Source organism: Triturus cristatus, chromosome 8 (genome assembly GCF_964204655.1).
Source record: "Triturus cristatus chromosome 8, aTriCri1.1, whole genome shotgun sequence".
Taxonomy (NCBI): domain Eukaryota; kingdom Metazoa; phylum Chordata; class Amphibia; order Caudata; family Salamandridae; genus Triturus; species Triturus cristatus.
In genome coordinates this window covers 995,657,382-995,683,410 of record NC_140591.1, presented here as the reverse complement: position 1 = coordinate 995,683,410, position 26,029 = coordinate 995,657,382, and the positions used below count along the sequence as shown (strand labels likewise).

Genomic DNA, 26,029 nt, shown 5'->3' with positions numbered 1-26,029 from the left:
CCAGGATTTGAGTATAAATATGTACCTATATAAACACACAAACACATTTATATATGGTTTGCATTTTTATATTTGTGTATGGCTTGCTAAATAATTAAATTTCAACATCCTCAGGAGAGTGCTGCATTATTTCTGACTTGCTGAATATGTTTCAGCTTTTCTTTCTTTCGAGGTATCGAATTACTCCTGCCCGCCTCGAGTGTTGGTGAAGCTAGGGACTACTGCTAGGTGCAGCGCGGGACTGCACGAGGAGCCACGATCACTATATTGTTGACTCACGGCCCAGCAGACGCCTATACTGGAGGCTGGAACGTCAAGGGGACCCAAAGGAAAAATACATAGGTTTCAGGGGCATTATAGTTAGCTGGACATTTCCCTCGTACAAAACCCTAGAAATTCCCCTGTTATAGTTAGTTCAGCTAACTATAACTCACGCCCCCGCAATGCACTGCTGATGACGTCACATATTACATCACTCATGACATGGTCAGTGACATCACTGATGACATCTCAAATGACATCACTGATGACATCACTGATGACGTCATCCAGTGAGTATGTGTTTCTGTAAAGTTTTAATACGTTTACTATATATAGGGAAAGGCCTGTTGAAGAATGAGTTGGTGTACAAGTGTGTGAATGGATGATTTTGTAGGTGTGTAACCGACTCTATAAGTGAGTCATTAAATGTATCTTACTACAGACTAGTGACTAAACTGTGTGAATGTCTGTATGTGCCTGTGTGTTGGTGTATAAGTGACTGCATGGTTTTGTGAATAGCTATATGAGTGTCTATATGGGTCATTGATTGGTTGTCTGAGTATCTGTATGGGTGCCTGAGTGGCTGTGTGTGACTCTGTGCATAGATGTGTGAGTGGATGATTCTATGGGTGCATGGTTTTAAGAGTACATCTGTGATGAACTGTATGGTTGAGTGAGTGTATGTATGGGTGTGTTAGGGATTGAATGTATATCTCAGTGGTACATTTGTGACTAACTACATATGTGAAAGGCAGTACATATGAGTATAAGAGTATATAAGTGGGTATATGTGAGAGTGTGTGATTGTGAGAGTGGCTGTATGGATGAGTGTGTGCTTGTATTAATGATTATATAAGAGCGTAAGAATGTGGTACTATTTTTATGAGTAAGTGAACTTGAGTGTGTATAACTGCATAGGTGAGTAACTGGGAGTGTAATTAATTATTTGCATGACTGACTAGGTGTGAGAGTACCTCTATGGATGATTGGTGGTGTGTGAGTGTCTATGTAGGTGTATAAATGCATATGATAGTCTTCTACGGAGTGACTGTAAGTATGAGTGACTGTACAGGTGAATGAGTGGAGGTGTATGTAGACCTAAGAGTTAATAAGTGGGTATGTAGTTATTGGTATTGGAGTATCTATGGTTTTGAGAATAGACGTCTAAAATTTTGAGTCGGTGTATCAACGGTTAAATTAGGGTGTGAGAAGATGCAGTAATTTATCACACGGATGACGTCATCAGTGATGTCATCAGTGATGTCATTTGAAATGTCATCAGTGATGTCACTGACCATGTCATGAGTGATGTAATATGTGACGTCATCAGCAGTGCATTGCGGGGGCACGAGTTATAGTTAGCTGAACTAACTATAACAGGGGAATTTCTAGGGTTTTGTACGAGGGAAATGTCCATTTAACTATAACGCCCCTGAAACCTATGGTTTTTTCAGTGAATTTCTAAGGTTTTTTAAATGCTAATTCCTAACTATAACGTGCCTGAAACCTATGGTCTTTTCAGTGAATTTCAAAGGTTTTTTAAATGCCAATTCCTAACTATAACGTGCATGAAACCTATGGTTTTTTCAGTGAATTTCAAAGGTTTTTTAAATGCTAATTCCTCTCTATAACTTATCTCTAAAGATATCATGAAAAGCATTCTTTTTTAAAAGTAGGGTGCACATTAGTTTTGTGGAAAAGCATCTTTGTGATTGGTTAAGAAAAAGCAGTTTCAACGTGGAGTACATATCATAGGATAAAATTTGCTCAGCTCAACCACACCTGCTACTTGCATTTTGAAGGCACTGTTCGAACTTAAAACAATCGTCAACTTTTAACCTGCACGTGTCATTAAATGTTAAAGAAAATATTACAAAAAAATATCGCTAATTTTTAAAAATTGATGAACTTTTAACCTGCACGTGTTGTAGAATGTTCTAGAAAGTGTGTTGATAGAATACGTTGCACTTCTGACTTCTATGTGTTGAGGAAAATATTAAAAAAACGGTTCATATAGAAAATTAAAAAGAAACCAATAGAGAAGTTTTGAAACCTAAAAGAATCAAGGAACTATTCTAATTTATTCTTTACATGTATTTATGTGTGCAGCAACAACATTATAGACACAACAGCACTAGGAAGAGGAAGAAGCAGTGAGTGGGGGGAGATGGGCAGAATGGCACACATGCACAATTAAGTACAACACACATATAGACTAACAATGGCCAAAATGAAACAAACCATCAAGGAGCACAAGTCACACAACCCGCCAACATCACACCACCGAACGAGCATAGAAGTTAAAACCACGCTGCATTCATACAGGATGTGTAAAAAGGCCAGTCGTTGGTGTTGTGGGATGTCTACGACCGTGGTCATCATAGATGAGATGCCCAGCATGTGGCACATGGTCGAGTTCACTGTGTGTTATGTTGCCAAACGGCTGCACCTCCCTCCCACGAGCCCCCCCACTTTTGTACGGTGCGCTGTTGTATCTCGTGCACTCGTACGGCACACCATTGTAATGCCTATTTGCGCATGTCCTGCTACATTCCAACTACAACATCACAGTTCTGTTTGGAGGTGGTGCATGCCACTTTACAACATCGACTGCTTCGGCTCTTGTAGCAGGCCACACCTGAACACAGAGACACACTTACCGCACTTCCTGTACACGGACATGTCTGAGACACCCCGTTCCCCTTGCCGGATAGGCACACCCCTGCACTGACCTGTGAAGCCCAGACCAGCACACGCCAGTTGTGCATGCAGGAGGATGCATGCGTAGCTACACATCCAGGCTCACTGCCAACGCTGAGGTGACAGCAGACTGTGATGTTGCAGGGCTCGTGCCTATCATGCTAAGACAATGACCACAGGGACACACTTCCTAAGATGTGGGTTTGGGGGGCATTGGCGGTCCTAGAGTTGTTGAGATGAGTCTTCTGGCCCTCATGGGTATCCCTGTATCATGCTCATTGACTCTATGGCAACTGTGGGTGTTCTGGTGTGGCTCTTGGCTGTGTTCCCTTTCATGGTGCAGGTAGTTGTCCTGCTTAACACCAGCAGAAAGCAGGTGTAAAATCCCTGGTGCTAACGTGTCTTATCGCCGGAATTTGTTTCGCATTGCAATTGGTGTGAAAGTTATGATGTGATTTTTTTCATGTGCAGAACAATATACGAACTGAGTAGTGTATCTCATCAAGATCCAGCACCTGACGCACTATTCCCAATCAATATAAATACAATGAGATTTCTTATTAGATTTTGTGTGTACACTGTAAGTGCAGCCAATACCTCAGTGCAATTCAATACAGGATTTTAGTATTTAGAATAAATCGGAAAGGTGCACCTCGTGTCTTTTTGCACGGGAACGGCTAGTCTCCATTTAATTATCTGCAATTTAACGGAAGTAAAGTTGAGATGAATCTAACACACTATTCAGAAGTTGGTGAAAACTGCAGATATCACCAGTATTCCAGCGATAAGTGCCCCAAAATTTAACACCATGGTGGACTCCATCAAATAACAGTAATAAGAACAAGAAAGAGTCACACAGCAGTTAAGAGAACAACCAAAAACGTTATTAATTTTTTTTCAAACTTTATTTTGTATAATAATAAATATATAAACGATAAACTATTTTCAAACTTTCTTTTTTTATTAACATATATATGAACAATAAACTAATAAACAAAATGTAACAACAATAATACAAAACAACAAGGCGGAACACTCCTGTGGGGACCATGGATGCCGACGACAGACCTGGAAAATCAGAAAGATTGTTAAAAAAACAACAACATTGTATTCTCAACAAAATACCACAAGAAACAAATCACAGATATATAAAATGCATACAGCTAACAACATTTTATGAGTTTAATTTACAAAAACTGTAAATGTTGCCGCTTTAAAATATTTACCGAATCCGAGGAACATTTTTTGCAGAAGGCACCACGCCCACAATGTTTTTCTTCAGTGGCGAGGAAATGTTTTACTTTTCCCGAGGGGCAAACAAAGACCAATGCCACCTTCGTCACTCGCAAGATTTGCCAAAGAGTTCTGTTACGAGGGGATCCTAACAAAAAATACTCGTGCGACACAGCAAGTATGATGAAACACCTAAGGACCCTTCATCCAAACAATCTTGCACGAGAAGAGTGCAAACAGATGAGAAACACTCCTGTTCTGTATCTGTAAAAAAGAATCTCAAATAAATGTATATTAATAACTTTCAAATTTATACTATTCCACTACTGTACAAACACATTTTATATAAAAACTGACTAAGAAACTATAGCCTTGAACCACAAGTGTGACGATCGTTAAAACACTACATGCATAGTGCATACTACTTTGAAGCAGTTCATGCCCTAAAGCCTACCTCACTAAAAGACTACATGCTAACTGACTAAATGATTACAGTACTATAAGGAGACACACTGGGTGAGTGACAGGGTGTTTGCTAGAAGAGTATGAATACTAACTAGGGAATAGAAGGTGTGAAACACAACTGGGTAGGTGATTAGAGGACTGCATCCATACTGCATGGGCATTTACAGCAGTCCATGTGCTAAGGCCTGGCTCACTGCTTGACTACTTGGGTACTGACGGAATGATTAGAGTACAGCAAGGAGAGTGCCTAGGTGAATTTATAAGTGCTAGGCTTTTCGCACAGGGAATGGATTAGTACTTGGTAATGAATGGGTCACTAGAGGAGTGCAAAGACAGTGACAAGTGCTGGACTGTATGGATACTGACTAGGACATTGAAAGTGTGAAAAACAAGTGTCCAGGGGGTTAAAAGACTGCATGCATAGTGCATAGGGCTTTGAAGCAGTCCATGTGCTAAGGCCTGGCTCAGTGTATGAATACTTAGGCACTGACTGAATGATTAGAGTACTGCAAAGATAGTATCTTGGTGAATTTATAAGTGTTTGGGTTTTAGCACAGTGAATGGATTAGTACATGGTGCTGAATGGTTCACTAGAGGACTGCAAAGGGAGTGACAGGGTATTTCCTGGAAGTGTATGGATACTGACTAGGGAATTGAAGGTGTGAAAGACAATTGTGTAGGTGGTTAGAGGACTGCATGCATAGTGGATAAGGGTTTGAAGAAGTCCATATACTAAGGCCTGGGTCACTGGATGAGTACTTGGGTACTGACTGAATGATTAGAGTACTGCAAGGCGAGTGCCTGGGTGAATTTATTAGGGTTTGGCGCAGTGAATGGATTAGTACATGATGCTGAATGGGTCACTAGAGGAGTGCAACGGCAGTGACAGGGTGTTTGTCCAGTCACTTTGGTGTAATTCTCGAAAGTGTCTTGCTGTATTATAACAGAGGTCAATATTTGTAATGGCTCTCCAGTGTTCTATGATTCTCTTCTGGACAGGGAAGATGGTGGATCCGATATACCATTTGCCACAGGGACATGTGGTAGCATATACCACATAGTTGGTCTTGCATGCAATCATTTTGGAAATTTGCCATTTTTAATTGACTCTCACAAGTTTAACCTGTGGTACGTTGTTACTGTATCTGCATGCTTTACAGGTTCCAAAATGTTTAAAGCCTTTCATGCGTCCTAAATAGTTGGCATTTTTGGGCCTCAAGTGGCTTTATAGGTCTTTAAGGGAAACGCTCCATTAATAAGTGATGTTAGGTCTTCTCCCTATTGTAATTCTTAAGATGTCGTCTTGTGTTAGAATCCTCCATCTTTTCTATAGTATCTTTCTATGTTTCCCAGCCTGATTGGTGTACTGTGTGATAAAGCAAATATTATCACTTTTCTCATTTCCTTTGTTTTTTGGAGGGTAGAACAAGGCTTGTACCCTGGGAATACTGTCTTCTTTTTTTCACCAAATTGAGCTTTTTAATGGGTAATTTCTTGCTTGGAACCTCCTGATCATTTCTGATCTGTTTCTCAAGAAGCCTGAATTCAGGCTACAATTTCTTCTAGCTCTTAAAAATCTGCTGTATGGAATACTCCAACGAAAGCTAGGAGGGAGACAGCTGTCTGAGTGCAGAATGGAGTTCCCTGCAGTAGATTTCCTGAAAAGTTCAGTTTCTAAAGTGCCTTCAGAAATATTAACTCTTATTTCTAGAAAATCAATGGTTTCCTGACTGCAATGGATGGTGCATTTCAGATTGAAGTCATTGATGTTCAACTTTTGTATAAATACATTTGAATCATTTTATTTCCTTCAAATATGAAGAAAACTTCATCTATGTATCTAAGCAATATGATGATTTTCTCAGTCCCTTTCCCCATATGAATATATATATCCAATCATATATATATATCCAATCAGTCCAGTTCAATGAAGCACACTCTCAGGAGAATTACAGATTCAGAGATAGTTTAACCATTTCTGTAACGTGTTTCAACTGTTTACACAGTCTTGTTCACACACTGAATTGCTATTGAAGCATGGTTTACATATCCAGATTTTACATCAAAAAGGGACTACATCACGTAGTTGTGCCCAAAGCAGAGTAATGGTGGCGGCCTTTTTGTAATGTGCATATAAACATATATATGAGATGAACTGTTGTGGACAGTCAGTGGTTTAACAGACAATCAAATGAATAATACATTTCTTTCTATCATATAATGATCTCCCTAAAAAGGTGTTGATAGTATTCATTACAATTAAAAGTATAGTCACGACATGTATGGAAACAAAACAATGAAAAGAATGAAGGAACATTGTGATTTTTCATGCAAGACAATAGTGTCTAACGTGTTTGTGTGTAATCCAGTACGCGCGGGGCATTCACATAGATAAGGTTGTTGCACACTCTAACCATTGCAGTGACAAGTTTAGAACTGTTCAGATGATGACAAGAACATATAAGCTAAATAGTAACATATAGAATGTGCATCGATCAAGGCGTACCCGAGAGATACAGGCGGCCAAATAGCCATATATTGCACAGTATAGCCAAGGGTGAAAAATATACACACTCCCGAGTAAGGCATCCTGCATCCTACTACTCTATGGAATCGCCAAATAGTCCTGATAGCCACTAAATGGCATATGCGAAAACTAAGCCGAACAAGACATTGAGAGCTCTATTGATAATCATGATGGCTACAACATCATGGACAGGTCTTCTGACAGTTCTACATATATAAGACCACTAAAACACTGAGATCCAGCACTCCACAACGTTATTTTGCAATCATGTAATATATCAGTCCATTCAGCAGGTGTGATTTCACAATTGTTTCTTTATTATATTCTTCTTTTCTTTACAAATGTAAAAGACATAAACAGCGTAGCTGACGCGTTTCCGCCAAGCGGACTTCTTCAGGGCTACAAACAAACAGATACAAAATATCTTACAAACATTTCTATCAGATTACATACAATTTAAAACATTTATAATATTAAAATTCTGTATTAACCACTCTTTTATACAGAGAAAAGCTAAAACACCAATAATTTTTCTATAGTTCCTTATACACATATCTTACAGGTTGCTACAGTAATCCATTATTAACCTTGCTACACCTGCCACTTCAATTTTCAATTTTGCATTTCTTCCTTGTGTTCATGTTCTGGAAATATATTGCACGAACAGTCTTTATATTTAGTCAAGTGAAGGCATTCAGATAAATCTATTCTCCTCTTCATATGTCAGGTAGTTTCTAAGTATTCATAGAACCAATTGTTATTACACATTTCACACAAATATTGTCGATGTACATAGTTGAAAACGTCTCATTATCTAGCATCTTATTCCAATCCTAGATTAGTCATAAGTATATCATATGCTCTTACCAATCACTTAAGTGTAAAGAAGGTTTCAACTTGTTTCCCTCCAACTTCAAGAAATATAGCTATACCTTCCTCTAGTAGTCCCAGTCAAATACGTTTCCTTATAATCAAAAGAGAGAGTGAATATATCAGTGATAACCTTCCTATTTCTTATAATGTATTGAACTTTTGTTGCAAAAGTTTAAGAAAATCCTAGTGCATACCTTATTCTTTGTTTGATCAGGTTAAGTTCTTCAAATATATTTATTTCATTAGTATACAGTTAAAATGATATCTGAAAGTTATAAAAAGAGAAAGGAAAATGGATTGAAGCTAAAAGGTATGTCATTGTTCTTAAGATCTTTGGTCCAATAAGATAAGGGGACAATATTTGGATTGAATAAGAGACAATGAGATCAAAGTGATCCCTATCAATTAGACAGCAATTATTTTCATCAACAATTATACCTCTCATTGTGTAAAGCATTATGTAAAGCATTAAAATTATTAATAGCATAACGCGTCTAATGCTAATTATGCATGTGAGTAGAGGAGTTTATCCTTAAAGCATAGGGGTCAAACCCTATGATAAGTAAGGTTTCAACCAACTGGAAATTATGACTAGGACCTTTAAGAGATCAACCAGGTATTGGGTACAGGGGAACAAACACCATTATTTTTTAAAGTAATAATAGCAGCAATGTTTAACCCAGAAGCATCTAGGTCAAAATTAATACTATGCAAAGTTCTGATTAAATGACTATTGTTAGATAGTCACATAAGAAGATCTATTCTGGGATCACTAAAGTCCTAAATTGTAGTCAAGCTTATCCGTATGTAGGAGCAGATTCCCTCCATCTAGAGGTCCCGGCTGTAATGAGCTCTATTTTTCAGTTGGTTTAAATACACTCTCAAAGGCTCACCTGTTAAGAGTTAAGGCTATAACGAGGGACAATTATGGAAAACCGGGCTGCCATCTTGTAATGGTGTATTTTAGCTAGTATTTTAGCACCATATCTATATATTTCACATATGGTATTGCGTCATTTATTTAAAAGCATATACATTTCCAATATAAGACCACTAGTAGGTTAGTCACATACGGGAACAATCCTATTTGGATGATCTAGCGCACAGATTCAGAGCCGACCAGGTAGTGAGGTCTAATCAGGTCTCATCCGGAGTCAAAATTGCTTAAAAAAAGAGCCACAAAAGAGCTAAAGAAACTAGCAAAGCCTATAGTCTTACATGAGACATACAGTGTGACCCACATTGTGAAAACTATTTCATAATAAAACCTGGTGTACAGATCCTCAAAGATAAGCTGAACTTTTTTTATCTCACAATGTCGTTCACCTGTGGAAATCTCGAAGAAAAGGGTGGGTGCCCCGTGAATCCAATAAAACGTGGGCCCCTTCCTATCCTCCTGAAAAGAAATAACAGAAAAAAACAGGTAAAAACAGTGAGATCAAGCAAACAAACATGTTCTCCTGACGGAATGCAAATCTGAATAAGCGAAAGTTATGTCAAGCAGTGCACATAGTAACATTACACTCAAGAGGATCCAACACAGAGAGAGAACCTAAATTGCATGTTCCTCCTGCAGGTTTATGCCCAACTCCTCATCCTGATTATGTCCCCCCGGGCTTTTAGTTCCCAGTTCTATAATTTATTTGGACTCCTTTTTACGTAAATTAAGTACTCTCTTTCCCCAGTACCTGCTCGATGGCAGAGTATCTCAGGAGGGAATTGTTAGAAAGCTGGCATTGTTCAAAATGTCTTGCAATGGGGTAGTGGGCATCCCTGTTATTTATGCAATCACAACAGTTCAACTTACATATATGTTTAGGGATGCAGGTTTAGACTATCCAGATGATGACAAGAACATATAAGAACATATAAGCTATATAGTAACATATAGAATGTGCATTGATCAAAGCCTACTGCAGAGACATATCGTTGGGTGTCACCTATACAAAATATCAGAGTAAACAGGCTGCCAAATAGCCATATATTGCACAGTGTAGCCAAGGGTTAAAAATAGACACACTCCCGGGTAAGGCATCCTGGATCTAAGTACTCTATGTAATCGCCATATGGTCCTGATAGCAACTAAATGGCATATGTGAAAACTGAGCAATACAAGACATCAAGTGCTCTATTAAGGTTGAAAAATAATTTTATATCTGGACGGTTGGGTCCATGAGAGTCTCGCAAGAGTTTCACAGTAGAGCAAATTTTAAAATGGATCCCGTGATTTGCTGAGAAGCTTGTTTTCCTCTTCAGCCTTCTCACACGAGTCACGTGGGAGCGAGCGCTCAGTTTGGCTGGCTCTTGGAGGTTTTGAAATCAAATTGCCGCCATTACTGTTCACTGTGAAAAATTGCAGTTGTTGTGGGAATTAAGTTAAATAGTTATACATGGGGGCAGGAGAAAGGCATCCTGCCCCTTTAGATTTTGACAGGAGGTCTGTAGGCATAACTACTGTGTTGGAAATAAATGTATATTCGTTTTCAAAATGTTTGTGATCCTGTGGGATTCTTGGTGGTTTGTGAAAAGTAAAAAAGAAGTAGGTGACTTCTCAATACAGTCTACTACTAGAAAGGCATCCTGTGCACCTAGTTATTGAGAGGTGTTTTATAAGGCATAAGTACTGTCATGAATAACATATAAATTCTATTTTTTTTAAATGCTGCCATCTTGCAATACTCTCCTGGGATTGTGAATAGTAAAAGAAAAAAGTAGTTGAGTTCTCAATAAAGTCTACTAGGAAAAATGCATATTGTCCCCCTAGTTATTGAGAGGAGGTCTGCAAAGCATAAGTGCTGTGATGAATAAAATGTAAATTCTTTTTTTTTTAAAAATGTTGTGATCTCGCATTACTTTTGCAGGATCAGGAAACGTAGAAAGTAGCAGGCAATCTATGAATAAAGTCTGGAATGTACAGTTGTCACTATAGAAAGCAGTGTTACTGGAGATGGTAATTATTTATCAGAGCTTAGTATTCACAGCCATCACCTTGGGAAGAGGTCTGAACCGCATCCTACTACACACACCGGACGCCCTCGAAGCTACCTGTCAATGGAGAGGACAGTCCCTACCCACAGCCTATTATGCACATCTGTCATCCCAGAGAGAAGTCTCAGTGGAGAGACTAGTTCTCTCTCCACACCCTACTATGCACACCTGTCAGTGGAGAGGCGAGTCTATCCCTACATCCTATTATGTACACCTGTCATCCAATTGAGAGGTCTCACTTAAAAGGCCACTCCCTCTCTACATCTCACTAAGCACAGGAAGAGGTCTTAGCATAGAGGCCATTCCAACCCCACACCATACTACACACACCATCTTCTAAAGGAGGAGTCTCAGTGGTGAGGCCAGTCCCTACACACACCTTACTATGCACACCCATAATCTGAGAGAGGTCTAAACAGAGAGGCCAGTCCCTCCCAGTACACTGCTATGCATGCTTATCACCTTGTGGAGGTGACATAGGTTTTTTCAGTGAATATAAATATTATCATGGTCAGAATTGTAGAAAGGTATTCTGAGTGCCTTACAGATGAAGTGTGGAACGAAAACAGACTTTAAGTGAGAAGGTATGATTGGGCCTGAAAAAAAGTATACTTAGAAGGATTTTCATTTTCCTTTACACAGAGATACTGAAGTGGTGGGTTCTAGGCCCAGGAGCAAAAAGGTTAAATAATAGTACTTTCTGAATGGAATTGTGCCACTGTGCATTCTTTTTAAATGCCAGTGGTTCTAGAGCAGAGCGCAATCCCTACTGGCCATTCTTAACATTTCTTCACGCACCGCAACATAGCAAGGCACCTTGTTGCAATGCGCTGCATGTAAGGGCGAAGGCAGGAAGGTGCCATATGTATCATAATATGGAACATTCCTGCTCTCTCCTTGTGCTGGCATAATTGTGGCTGCACAGCCCCAAAGCAGGCACCCTTACACCATTGTGCAAGGGTGCCTGCGTTGCTGGCAGAATTGTTTTTGTTCAGTGAAGCACACCTTCCTGCACAAAAACAATCCTTTCAGACTTTTTCCTCTTTCTATTTGTGCCGCAGAATGCAGCACATGTACAAAGAAGAAAAAACAAGGAGGATTAATAATAGTTCTCCTTGATACCGCTCCCTGGGAAGGCGTAGTATTTTGATGCATTCCGAGGTCTACCTCTCATGCTAAATCTGGGAATGCACCAAAATACATGGGGCAGAGTAAAGCAATGCAGTGATTTGTACAGCCTTGCGATACTCCAGATTTACAAAGCACCTTAGGGCCACGCAAAGAGGCCTTGCTTGACTTAGTAAATCTCATCTAGGTTTTGTGTCCCCTTGCGTTAACTTGTGTGCGTCAACCATGATGCAAAACTTTGATAAATATGCCCCTATGTGATGATCTAAGCCTACCCAATATTTTTTGCTTTGAAACAAGGTATTGCCAAATGGAGTTTTGTACGGCCTTATGATTATGAGTGATGCACACCATTTTATAAAAAGCTCTGTGTTCAATATGAAACCATTAGAGATTTAGTAGGACTGGTGTAATGTGGTCATGTATTTTGCTACAAGAAACCAAGCGTGCTGCAAAATGAAGCACTCTTTCATTGACAGAACATGCACCCCTGGAAGTATGGTCTTGAGAGAGTTGCCCTAGTTAATCCTTTGACAGTACAAGTGAATAGACAATAATCATAACATCTTTTATACGGTTAAACCAGTGAGTCCCTTAAAGGACTCAACAATTGTAAACACACATTTTTGTTCATTGTCTTGATTTGTCAAAATATTGTGGGGACTATTTATTCATGATTTTGCGTCACCCTTGCGCCATGCAAAGTGGCGCAGGGTGACTCAAAACCTATAATGAGATTTACCAAGTCACGCAAGGGCACCATTCATGGATGGTCCTGTGTTGCTTTGTAAGTCTGCAGTAATACAAGGCAGCGCAAGCCGCTACCTTGCGTTACTCTGCCCGAGGGAGGTGTTCTGCAGCACACTTAAAAAGAGGAAAAAGCCTTAGAGTATTGCTTTTGTGCAGGAAGGTGTACATTTCTAAACAAAAACAATCCTGCCTGCAATGCAGGCCCCGTTGCATCATGGTGCAAGGGTGCCTGCGTTGGCACTAGGCAGCAATTGGTGCACAGGCAGAGAGCAGCAAAGCACCATATCTTGATGGTTATGGCACATTCCTGCCCTCTCCCTTTCACGCAGCGCAGCACATCAAGGTGTCTTGCTGCGTTGTGTTGCATGAAATAATGATACGTATGGTTCTAAGTCTTTTCATCGAGAATGACGTCTAAGGATTTGGTGCAGTCATTGATCACAGGTTTGCAGCAAGGGATATTTATTGAATCAATCCAGAACTGAATTGGTACTTGCGACTCAGATTTGGAGATAAGGAGAAAGTCATTTTTCGAAGGCTTGAAATTTAAATGGTGAGCAGTCATCTAGGTTTGAAAAAAATTACGTTTGAGAAGAGGAGAGACATTGGGAGAGGAAATCTTGAGATCTACCTTTGTGCGTTCTGCCTATTGATGAGAATGGATACCATATGTCTTAGTATGAGTCTGTGTGGTTCAGTATATGTTGAGAGTAGGAGCCAGAGCAGAGCATTTTGGTACCCCATGCAGCCTATTGTTAATTAAGAGGTGAACCACTTGAGGACAGCACCATCAATGCCAAGGCATTCCTTAAGGGCCTTAATAAGGATACGTGATTCACTATATCAAATGCAGCAGCTAGGCCAAGAATGACATGGAGACAGGAGATGCCAAACTGAGGATGCAGATTACATAATTATTGCTCTAAGCAACAACGTTTTCCATGCTGCACTCGGGTTTCAAGCAGGAGAGGATGTGGTCCGTCGGCTAAACTGCCGACTTTGGTGCTGGAAACCAGAGTTCGAGACTCGAGGTCGCATCCACATCCTGTGATTCTGGGCACATCACTTAATCTCCCCATGCCTGAATGTGTAATATAAATACGGTGTTCAGGTAAAGCGCTCCAATACCTTCGGGTCGAGTTCGCGCTATATAAATATGCAAAAAAAAAAAGAGTGCAGATCATTCTCAAGAATGTGTTGTATAAGCAGCATTGTGACACACCTCTTAATAACTTTAGAATGAAAGAGAATAACTGATAAAGGGTGGTATCTGTTGTGATTGCCCAGATGTGCAGAGGGTTTTTAAAAAGTGGGGTGAGTTGGCCAATCTTTAGGCAATCATGGTGCATGCCATGCCTAAGAGAGAAGTTCTCTATATTGATTAAATGGAGCAAAAGCTGGTATTTCATATCTTTGGTGATTTGCCTTGGTACAGGATCCTTAAGTGGTTAGAGGTCTTCATGGTATTTTTGGATAATTCATCAGCCAAGTCTAAGGGTCTGATTTAGAGTTTGGCAGACAGAGTTACTCCGTCCAGATGGCAGAGGATAGCACATCCACCCTCCGGATGGACTTCCAACCACCAAATTTAGAGATGTCCACCAGCTCCATGGATATTTCCCGACATTGACAGAATACTTAAGGTCTGCCTGCCTTTAAATGAGGTGGGACAGACTGATGGTTTTGCATGCAGGGTACTCCATCACATTTGCAATGAAGAACCCTGTCCTTCAAACTAGACCTGGGTGTAGTTCACGGAGTACTGCTACGCAGAACTCCGCAAAGTGACAAAAAATCTCAACGGAGTTCCCCATGGCGGAGTGCAGCGTGAACTGCCGTTAGTGCTGATTTTCCTGCCGCTCGAGTACAAATTCTGCCCGAGCAGCAGCTTGCGCTCGCCAACTTACCATTGAAGAGCGCAAGCAGGGAAAAAACTCTGCTACTAAATGCGGAGTGGAGTTTTCTGTACTCCGAGAGCTCTGCGGAGTGCAGAAAACTCCGCAAACGGAGCTGAGTTCGCCACCCAGGCCTACTTCAAACTCTAAATTGGGTCCTAAGTTAAAGTGATACCAACCATATAAACATGGATTTATAGGTAAAATTCCTTTTCAGAGGTGAGTATATGTTTTCAGAAAAACATAGCAAATTCTCCAAAACTAGCAGAAGGAGGGAAATTATTAGGTGCTCTGCCTCTGTCAATTAGATGGTAAGGGTGGTTTTAGCTGTTTTATTAAGAGAGCCATAGTTTGTGACCTTAGCTTTGAAAATGTTTCTGATGTAGAGTGTTCGAGCTGCCCTAAGATGGCACATGTTGTTAGAGTAAGGAGATTGTCCCCATGTCTTCCCCAGATTCTTAATTATTTTTTTCCTCGCAGAGCTCATCTGGGAGCTAAGGGATCGAGAGCGTCAGAAAACGAATCTGAGAATATGTTGGTTGTTTTTGTTTTGTTCTTAAGGGGGCTACCTCGATCAGCCATGCTGGCAACACATTGGAGGAGGACGTGATAATAACAACACTGAGAGGGGAGAAATTGTTCATTTCTAGTGTGGGAAACGGTATTAAGATCAAGATTTTTGGTGTTGCGAAACCATGTTAACTCCTTTTTATGTTGGATTTAAATTACAGTGTGTGAGATTACCAGAGAGAAAGGGACACGCTGGTGATTAGCAGCCCACAGCCATTTGTCATCTACAGAAAGCAAGTCCCCATTTGAGATAATCACGTCCAGTATCGAACGTGTAATGCGTGTTGGTATAAGGCAGTACTGTTCCACATCGTTTCCAGATAGAAAGGAAGAGAAGGGATTAACTGCAGCGTCACTAAATTCACCCCAGTAAAAGTATTTGATTGGTAATGATTCTACACATTCCTCGATAAACATCATATGCTGTCGAAACTCAATTTCATAAGTTTGCTATTTTCTGGTTCTGATAGTTTTCTGGTTACAGGTGAGTAACGATGTTACAATTAATCTATAATTTGGAACTTAGTTACAGATGTTTGCACAGTTTTGTAGGCTTCTGTGTGTTATACTTCTGTCTGTCTCTCACTCTCTTCTCACACACAGACTGCCTTTTGTCACAAATGGTTGTATTATTTCTGCAGAATATTCGTGCAATACCAAGTGATTGCTTTGACAAAGTCCTCAACTCGATTGAAGTCAACAGAGAACAAAAAGAAAAACAAGAACCTTGTATTCATCAAATTCGAAAGCACCTTGAAAGCCAAGTTAATAATAATGTACAGAAGTCCCTTTCATCAAACCGAGTGGTTTGTCAGGGTCCTATAACCATTGCTGAAGGTAAAGCATTTTAGATTTTCCCAACGTTTCTTACTGCTCAATATAATATGTTTTTCCTGTTTATTTGACATTTTATTGCCTGTGATACCTGTTATTTTGTTGACATCACAAATTAGTAAATCACAGAGGAAGCTATTTGAACTGTATGCAACCATAGGGTATGCACGACAGCATATTTATTTACTTATGGAATGTACGGTGTTCAAAGCATTTAAATCTCAACTAATTCCCCTCGAAAGAACAAATCAAGAAGGTTGTAGATTGTCACATGTAGATTTATGTCTTGTGTGGTAAGCCTGGAGGATGGTTTTTGATGCCAGACAGAGTAGCCAATAAAAACAAACGTATTCAAGTACACAGAAGAGCATGGTTTTAGTTGTTCATGACCTTATTGTGTCTCAATCAGGTGAAAACTTTCTTCTTGAATAGTATCTTAGCACCTTAACATCTCTTCAGTTCACCACACTAACTTAGGAATAATAGTATCGCCACTGATCATATAGAGATTGTTAAAGCGCGAATGTGGGTTGTTTGTGTGCACCCTTATTCACTGTGTGTAGCTACACTGTTGAATTCTCATCTAAGTGGCAGGAATGCATTAAATCCAGGGCTCAATAAGGGAGCTCTGACCCAACATTTTCAGAACATAGCAATCAGAGTGCCTCAAAACATGTCTCAGTGTTTCCGTAGTTTGAAAAGCCCCACTAATTGTCGGCAGAAGAAAGATTTAACTTCAAGACCTTGAAGCATATGTACAAGCCCCTGTCGCCACCACAACGTGAATTTTTACAACGTTGTGGTTGCAATAGGGGCATTGCCTTATTTACAAGGCAGCGTTGAGCCATTTAACGTGGCTTAACGCTGCCTTGTAAATAAGACCCCCTTTCACACTAACGTGAAAGGGGTGGGCAGTGGGTGTTGCGGTGGGCGTTCCACCACAACACCCATTGATTTTGACACTGCCCCCTATTTACAAGGGGGGCATTAATAGGAGGCAGCGCCAAAATTAAGACCAGGGAAAACCTGGTCTTAAGTTGGCAAAACAAGGAGAAATGCATTATATCTCCTCGTTTTTTATTATCCGTGTGTGCTGCCTTGTGCATCACACATGGAAAAAGCTAAATGCCTTGAATTGTTTATGTACAGCAAGGTCCTCCTTCCTGTACATAAATAATATTCACAAAATGCCATTTCGTGACTTCCATGTGTGCTGCATTAAGCAGCACACATAGAAGTGACATATTGGCATTTAAGATTTGTTTATTTGTTTATGTATATGCCATACAACTCCTTAGATGAATGGGCAAGAGATTTTGTATTGCTGACTAATAGTAGAACAACATTTACCATGTTCTAGTTTGCTTGAAAAGTATCTGTCAATGCTAGATGGTTGAACTACCACATGAAACAGTGTGAACATCTCATTCTACAGCTTTTCTGCAACCATGCACTTTTTTTTGCCCCACTTATGTATCAAAACTCTATAACTACTTCGACCTATTGCATATTTTATCAGCTCTGCGTTAATTCATCTGCTTTCTGATAATCTCAATTTGTGAGAATGCTGCCATCTGTTATTTAGGATCTGACGTTTTTGTTTTCCCACACAATTTTTTGAGTGTTCCACACATGATGCCTATAATGGAGAAACAGGGTAAAAGGTAATCACATTTTTCAGGTGGCACGCCCTCTCTATCTATGGTATAATTCAGGGTCGGGAGAGCTGGCCAGTGCTCTACTTCCCAAGAAATGTAATGAGGGAAGCAGTCTTGAAGTAAATCTGGTGGGATGGTGTAGATAGGCCTGTTCAATTGCAGTTATGTAACCAATGAAAAGGATTTGAGAGGGTCTGCCTAGGGCCAAATGAGTGTTTATTCTGTAACGAAGCAGATGCACCATCATTCATCCGCCTCCGGCAGGAGGAGCAGGGTAGGGTCTCCAAAAATGTTCCACTTATGAGTATGCTGAAAAGCTGGAACATAAAGAGAAAATATGCCAAGGAACATGCAGACCTGAAACTAACACAAGTGGGACAACAAAGGACCTAAAGAAAATGTGGAATAATGAACAGCACACATTTCCTAATGGAAAGGGTCACTCCAGGTGCACGGTATGGTCACTCCAGATGCACGGTATGGTCACTCCAGATGCACGGTATAGTGACTCTCCCTTTCTTCTTCCTCTCACTTAAACAAGATTTTCTTCTTTCTCTTTGCTGATATGTGTGTGGGAAAGGCTTTTTGTAGCTGAAAGTACCTCTCAGTAAATTCAGATAAAAAAACAGGATTATCAATAAAGTAAAAGAGGGAAGAATCAAAAAGCAAATTGGAAGGCCTATCACACGTCATGAAGAGTAACACGCAGGTCCAGATGATGTTGACAGAAACACAGAATAGGGCTGAAGTAGTCTGAAGTTGTTTGAGCTGGATGTTCATTTTTTAGGAACAGCAATGATGGGAAGGGCCGAAGTAAGCTGTGCTTGCACATAGCTAGGTGTTGAAATTAGTTAAAAAGGAATGTAAAAAATACAAATAAACACTGAAATGTGCCAGGTATAGTTCAGTGAGCTAACTATAACTTGCACTGCTTATGACCTTGTAATTGTAAGAGTTTTAATTTGCTAGAAAATAATGATTAACTTAGTCATGCTTCAGTTAGCATAAAGAGGCCACGTCAGGCTGCACTGACAGTCATTCATGAAATGCTGCAGAAAAGTGCATGTTTATTCTAGGTATAGAAGCTTTCCAGGTGCATGTGTTTTTCTCACTTTCTGAAATTAAATGAAAATGCAACCTCAGCCATGGTGTCTATGTACAAAAACTATAGTCTGTTCTTCTCTCTAGAGAGAAGGATGCCTTTACTGTTACAATTCCAACGACACTTAGCCAAGCTCTGTGGTAGTTAAACAAACCATGGAGTTCCTGTGTTTCATAGCAAAATGTAATTTCTTAAATTATGTAAAGGTTTAACCCATAAGATGCAGTTGAACAGAGGGGTTTCTGGGAGTGCCTTTCAAACTAATAGACTGATTTGTTGCCATAAATAAAACATTGCTTATCCAACCCTTCTACTTAATGTTATGCAATGAAATGCGTGTACCTTCTCTTCCTGAAACATTATAAACGATGTGCTTTTTGGAGATCAGCCAACATTTTGCACAAGTATGATTCAAACATTTAGTGAACATTTTGAGACATTATGCACTGTTGAAGAATGTTAAATGTATGGCTGACTCACCGATGGTTTAGTTTGCGGTATGAGAGCAATCATCCTTCTAAAGGGCAGTGCCAGTCCCCTCATTTCAGGAATATGTGTAGTGTATTTTTTTCAATCTATAAAGGGTTGTCCATAGGGCCTGGTTGTACATGCCTTGTCAGTGTCTAATGGATAGATATGAAGCTGTGGACTTAAAATTCTATGACAGAGGAGGTATTTAATGGGGACATCTCATTAAGATTAATAATCACCAAATATTTTTTAAACGGTATTCAAGGTTGACTAAATTGTTGATCAGTGACATACCATTTCTTATGCACCTGAGTACCAGTAAATAAACCATAATATTTACTATATCTGGGTATATCCACAAATATTCTTCATGTCCTGCGTGTTGTGAAAGGTTATGCTAATTCGCTCTGCAGAGGTGATTGAAAATGGTTCTAGGTGCAGCTTCCTGAAAACCTTCCAGTATGGGAAGCACAAAGAAAACTGTCACATTCATTAGAAGATGTTATCAGGGATGTCATCAATAATGACATTTAAATGTTATCAGTGATGTCATCAATGATGTGATTTAACATGTCATGAATGATGTATTGTGACAGGTCATAAGCAGTACATGGTGAAGGCACAAGTTACCGTTAGCTCAGTTAACTATAACTGGCAGATTTCTGCATTTTTTGTTCTTTTTAAACATTAGTTTGTAAGTCATTTCAACTAAGGGTGGACGGAGTGCGACGAGTATCACTATGCGGTATTCCGCAGAGTTACTTAAAAACTCTGTGGAATTCCACAGAGTTCGTTCCGCACTACTTTGAACAAAAAACCTAACCCATCCATGTAGAATTAGAGCAAGATGGCCGGAGGCCGCACACCTGCCGCTATATAACCACTTTACCAAGGTGCTTCAAAAGCGCACTGTAACCCTGCGTTTTGTTGTTTAAACAAGTGAATGGACATGAGGGCTGTACAATGTAGAAAGCTACGTTCATGTCATACGTTACCTCACAGTGCATGCTAGGTCACACGTGTTACATAACAATAACACGCTGTGGGGCCCCGCTCACACTACAAGGTGGCAATTCCGTGCCTCCTAACTTGTCTCTGACACTCCATCTTCTCCATGCATGATCCCTCACAGCCGCCCAGGGGACTTACCTGCCTCTGCTTGCTCCCAGACCTCCCTTTGCAATGAACAATGCTCAAAGCTCCGTCCTTAAAAAAGCCTGACACCCCTCCCCTCCTTCCTTCACATCAACAGGCCCTTGGACGGAAAAGAAGGGAAGACCAACCTGCCAGGTTTGGGTTGGGGAATGAGTCTGGACAGTGGAGTGTCTCAAAGACCTTCTTCCTGGGCTGCAGCGCCTCAAGTTTGCCTCCTGCAGCCAGCCTCTGGATTACCTCAGCCTGCCTGCAGCGCTATATTAGATCAATGTCCAGCAGGGTTCGCAGGTCTAGGGTCCAAGAGCCGGCCACTCTGTGGTCTGCATCCCTAGGAGCCATAAGACAGGGGACTCCCCTATGGCAGAACAACAGCATCCACACCCCCTATATCATACAGTGAGGGACTTCAGAAGGAAAGGAGGGAGGAGACTCATCAGAGTCAGGGCTTTCAGCAGGAAAACAGGTAGAGGTTCGTGCTCCACTGCACGTTCTGCGGCATGTAAACAGATAGAGGGGCCTATTCAGAGTCCGCAAAACAGGGTGAGCAGCAGTGAGCAAGTTGGGAAACTCCGCTCTGCAGGTGGCAGGCGGAGTGATGCAAACTCCTCGCTGCAAATGGAGTGCGGAGTGGGCAAGGCGCCGCTAACTCCGCCGGCAGAGCGGAGTTTGCCTCCCACCCTTAATTTCAACACCTAACTGTAACATCACTTTAACCTTTGTTTTTTTCCAGTAAATTCTTTTTTTTAATGTAAGCTAGAATCTTATTATCATAATTTATTTTTATGTCTCTATAAGCTTTTGTTTTTTCAGTGAATTTCTGAATTTCTGGGAGCTTTTGTTTTTTCAGTGAATTTCTGAATTTCTGGGATTTGTTTTAGTGTAATGGAAGATCATATAACCATACCTAACTATAACATCTCTCTTTACCTATTTTTGTTCAGTGCATATCTCCCACTATTCACAACCCGAGGGGGGTTGGCAGCAGGGCATGGGATCTGGTCATGCCATGTGCCCAAACCCCACGGGTATCCAACTCCCTTCTGCACAAGTCCTATGTCCTGTACAGTGCTGGTTAACCACAGTGTCTGCTGTCCTGCACACCCTCCATTGGCAGATTGCTGACTCTGCCTTTTTCATCTACCCTTCATTCTCAGCTTTGTCTGTGTGATGCCCAAACCCTACCACCTTCCCTTTGTGGTAAGCTTGGTACCACACCCCTTTGGCCTGCCCTTTGTGGTCTGTGTACTATCCCTGTCCCGCCTGTCTGCCCTCTGTGGTCTGTTGTACTGCCCCTGCCTCTCCCACCTGCCCTCTTTGGTCATCTCACTTCTGATGGCACCCCACCTGCCCTCCATGGTCCGTTGTATTGCCCCTGCACTTCCTGTGTGACCCCCAGCTAGCTGCTCTTGCCACTTCTGCCTGCCCTCTGTGGTCCGTGTGCTGTCCCTGACCCTCACCCTTCCCTTCATTGTCAACTTGATACCCCTGCTCCAACCTCCTGCCTTCTGTGATCTGTGTGCTGCCCCTGTCCCTCCGTTGTGCGCTCCATGGTCCATTTTGCTGCCCTTCCCTCCCTCTTGTCCTCTGTGGTTTATTGTATTGCCTCTCTCGCATCCCCTCTATGGCCAGCTTGGTGGCCACGCCTCTCCTGTGTACCCTTCATGGCCTGTAGTCCTGCCTCTGCCCCTCTCACCTGCACTCAATGGTCAATTTGCCCTCTTGCCTCTGCGTAATCTGAGTGCTGCATCTGCCCCTCCTGCCTGCCATCTGTAGTCTGTTGTGCAGACCTGCCCCCGCCTGCCTTCCACTACCAACTTGCTGCCACAGCCACTCCCCCGCCCTACGTGGTTGATTGTGCTGCCTCTGCCCCTTCTTGCTCTCTGTGATTAGCTTGCTGCCCCTCCTGCCTGACCTCTGTGGCTTGTGTGCTGCCCCTCCTTCCTGCTTTCCATTGTCCTTTGTGCTGCACCTCCTGCCTGCCCTATGTGGTCACCTTACTGCCCCTGCCCCTCATTCTTGCGCTATGTGGTCTGTGTGGTACTGCTGCCCCTCCAGCCTTCCCTCTTTGGTCCATTGTGCTGCCCTGCCCCTTCTACCTGCCCTCTGCTGTTTACTTGCTGCCCCTGCCCCTCCCACCTGTCCTACGTGGTTAATTGTGATGCCTCTGCCTCTGACCCTCTCACTAGACATTTTTTCTGCCTCTTCTGAGTGCCCTCTGTGACCTGTGTGCTGCCCCTGCCTTCTGTGGTCCAATGTGCTGCCTCTCCTGCCTGACCTTTGTTGTCTGCTTGCTGTCCCTGGCCCTCCTGCCTGCCCTGTGTGATCCGTGTGCTGCCTCTGCACCTCACACATGCCTTCAGTAATTCATTGTGCTGCCCATCTGCCCGCCCTCCATTGTCAGCTTGCTGCCCCTCCTGCACACCCTTTGCAGCCTGTGGTGCTGCCTCTGCCCCTCCCATCTGCCCTCTATGGTCATCCTGTCCTCTTGCCTCTCTCTGTTTTTTTAATGTGCTGCATCAGTTCCTCCTGTCTGCCCTCTGTCTTTTGTTGGGTTGTCCTGCCCCTCCTGCCTGCTCTATGCCATTAACCTGCTTCCCCTCCTGCCTTCCCTCAGTAGTCCATTTTGCTTCCCCTGCCCCTCATGCCGTCCCTCCCACTCCCACCTGCCCTCCATGGTCAGGAAGGTAAGCTGGCCATAGAGGGCAGGTGGGAGGGGCAGAGCAGCACCACAGGCCATAAAGGGTGCGCAGAAGGGGCAGGGGCAGTTGTTCAGTCTGGAGTGGGAATAGTGAATCTAACTTTGTTGGAGTCTAACCCTTTCTCTACTGTTGCTTAGACTGGAGTGGGGATAGTACATCTATACCCTCCAAAGTCAAATACTTTCCCTACTGCTGTTTAGATTGTTGTGGGAATAGTAGATTTAACCCCTCTGAAGTAAAACATGTTCCCTACTGTTGCATAAACTCGAGTGGGAATAGTATATCTTATTTTTCCAGACTCCAACACTTTCCCTAATATTAGTTAAATATAATTTACATTTTTGTTTTTATAGTGTATCTTATATTTTTTTATGTCTATTCTATTTTTAGGAAATGTGTTTCTTTGTGATTTAAGTTTTGAAAATTGGTATATATTGGATAAATTATTTAATACATTTTATTATTGGATTGTTTATATTTTTTATGTTGTTTCCTTATTTGTTATTTGTGTAAGTATTTTGCACACACACATGTATATTAATACATAGGCTTTATATAGTACTGCATTTAATATGATAACAAAATTAATATAATGAAAAATAATATTTTTTTATAGTGCTGCACTAAATATATTTGTTTAAACACATTCACACACATATATGTGTGTGTTTATATATATACATCAAACATTTCATATAGTATTGAATAATTGGAGGAGTGTATTTACTTCACATTATTTTAACTATATATGCTATAGTATTTAACATTTACTACTTTAAACACACATACATTTGATATTTTAGTAAATTTTGTACATATTAGTGTACGATACATTTTTTAAAATATTTTTGCGACTTCCATTACGAGTATAGGAAAACAATATTGCAGTAATCAATATTTTTGCCACAATATGTTTGTCAACAATATTGTGTCCCATGATATTGTGTCATTGAAGCCGTAATTGGTGGATACAGATTGCCTCCTACAAATAAGAAATGTAGTTGTGGAAGAAATAGAATACAACTTTAGGGATTAAGGTCAGGAGAGCTGTGAGTTGGAGATGTCTCCTATTTCAATTGTTTCAGCTGGTTTTTATGGCAAGCATTCTCTTTCCTGTGCCTTTGCTTGAATGAGCATGGTTCGATCTCACGAGTCAGTCAGCATGCAGTGTCCAAGTGTCCACCACTGTGCAGGAGTGGGCAGGACTTCAAGCCCCGGAAGTCTCTGCGGCGGTTGCTACCAGTGTGTTTACCTAGCCTGCACCAGGAGGACCATAATTTAAGCGGCTGCGCCCCGCAGCACGGGACGTGCCACGGCCAAGCCCTTTGGCCTGTCCACACCCGTCAGAGTACGGAGTAGGCTGGGCAGGTTTTATGTTAAAACCAATTGAGGGCTGAGACTCTGTCGTAAGTAGAAACTTGCCAAGGTTCAGAACTCCCACCACCACATTGAACAAGGTAGCAAGGTAAGCTTGTGAGGCATTTGCTAATGTGGATTTTGCACAGTTAAAAAGGAAGGGGGCTAAAAGAGGTTTATAGCTCCCCCTCTCATCACATCATGGATTCTTAGAATGCTGTGACTCTCTCCTTTTTACCCGCTGCACCTGTTGCATCAATTCCTAACTCCCTGGGGGAGGCCTCAGTCAAATTGTGATATACTCCATCTTAGAGGTCCCTACGGTGTTGTTTGTTTGCCAAGCTGCTCTGCCAGTCCAAAGATACATCCCTTATGAGACCGCCACAATGATTCTTGTTGCCCCAGTAACTTCAACCATGTACTGCTTTCTGAAGAGAGCAGTGGGGGTCCTTGACAAGGAAATTGAGCTGGTGGCTCGGCGCCTCGCTCGTTCCCCAGTAAATCAACTGTTCTCTCGCCCTATTAGCCCGCCAAGTGGTCAGGACCCCTTGGTAAGTACCCTGAACCTCAAAGAATCTATAGAATCCCCGCCACCTCCCTCTGGCCAATGCAAAGGTACTGAAACTCGGGGGGGCAATAAGGCACACCCAGCTCCTGTTTTTTTGCCTGGTCATGGCTCGCTGGTTACCAATCCTGCAGTGGCAGTGTCCCGTATGGACACTCAAGAGGGGGGACTTGGCAGGGGTCTGGATCCGGGGCTAAACATAAATGCACCACAGTGGGGGCTAAGGCAAAACGTCTTAAGGCAGATTCTACAACCCCAATTTACCCGAGAGCCGTATCCCCCTTGAAAGATGAGCTGGCAGCTATGCTTGAAGCATGTTTGGGTACCCTTCTGGATGTACTGGACTCTATGCTGGAACCTATCAAGCAACGTCTCATTACTATTGAGAGGGAACTCTCTTTCTGGTTCCAACAGAATAATAGGGCTAGTTATATAGATAGATAGATAGATAATGACTTTATTTCGGATATTTTTCAATCCATAAAAGTACACACCAATAGACAGTTCATATTAAAAACATCACATTAATTACAAAATCAATCACAATAACATACAACACATAAGTTCCTTAAAAGAGTGCAAAGGCAAAACAGCAGAAAAAGTGCATTAGTGCAGTGGGCTACTGATAATTCATAGTAAGTTACAGTTACTCTAAACATTTTCTAAATCTCAATGTCAATTTTAAGAATTCTAGCACCTGGAGGACACTATCCGAGTGCAACAGCTGTAAATACATAAAGGCAGGTCTAATTTGTTTAAAATTTAATTTCTTTAAAAGAGTAACAAGGTATCGCCTACG

The 26,029-nt window shown here is 41.4% G+C and overlaps 1 protein-coding gene across 1 annotated transcript in view; it reads left to right on the top strand.

The window, feature by feature from the left end:
- Positions 1-26,029, top strand: part of LOC146805332 (cilium assembly protein DZIP1-like) — a 1,720,714-nt gene that overhangs the window by 1,315,141 nt on the left and 379,544 nt on the right. Inside the window, exon 16 of the mRNA XM_085622543.1 lies at positions 16,032-16,227. Within this exon, the coding sequence (XP_085478669.1) occupies positions 16,032-16,227 (196 nt within the window). The remainder of the gene's footprint in view (positions 1-16,031; positions 16,228-26,029) is intronic.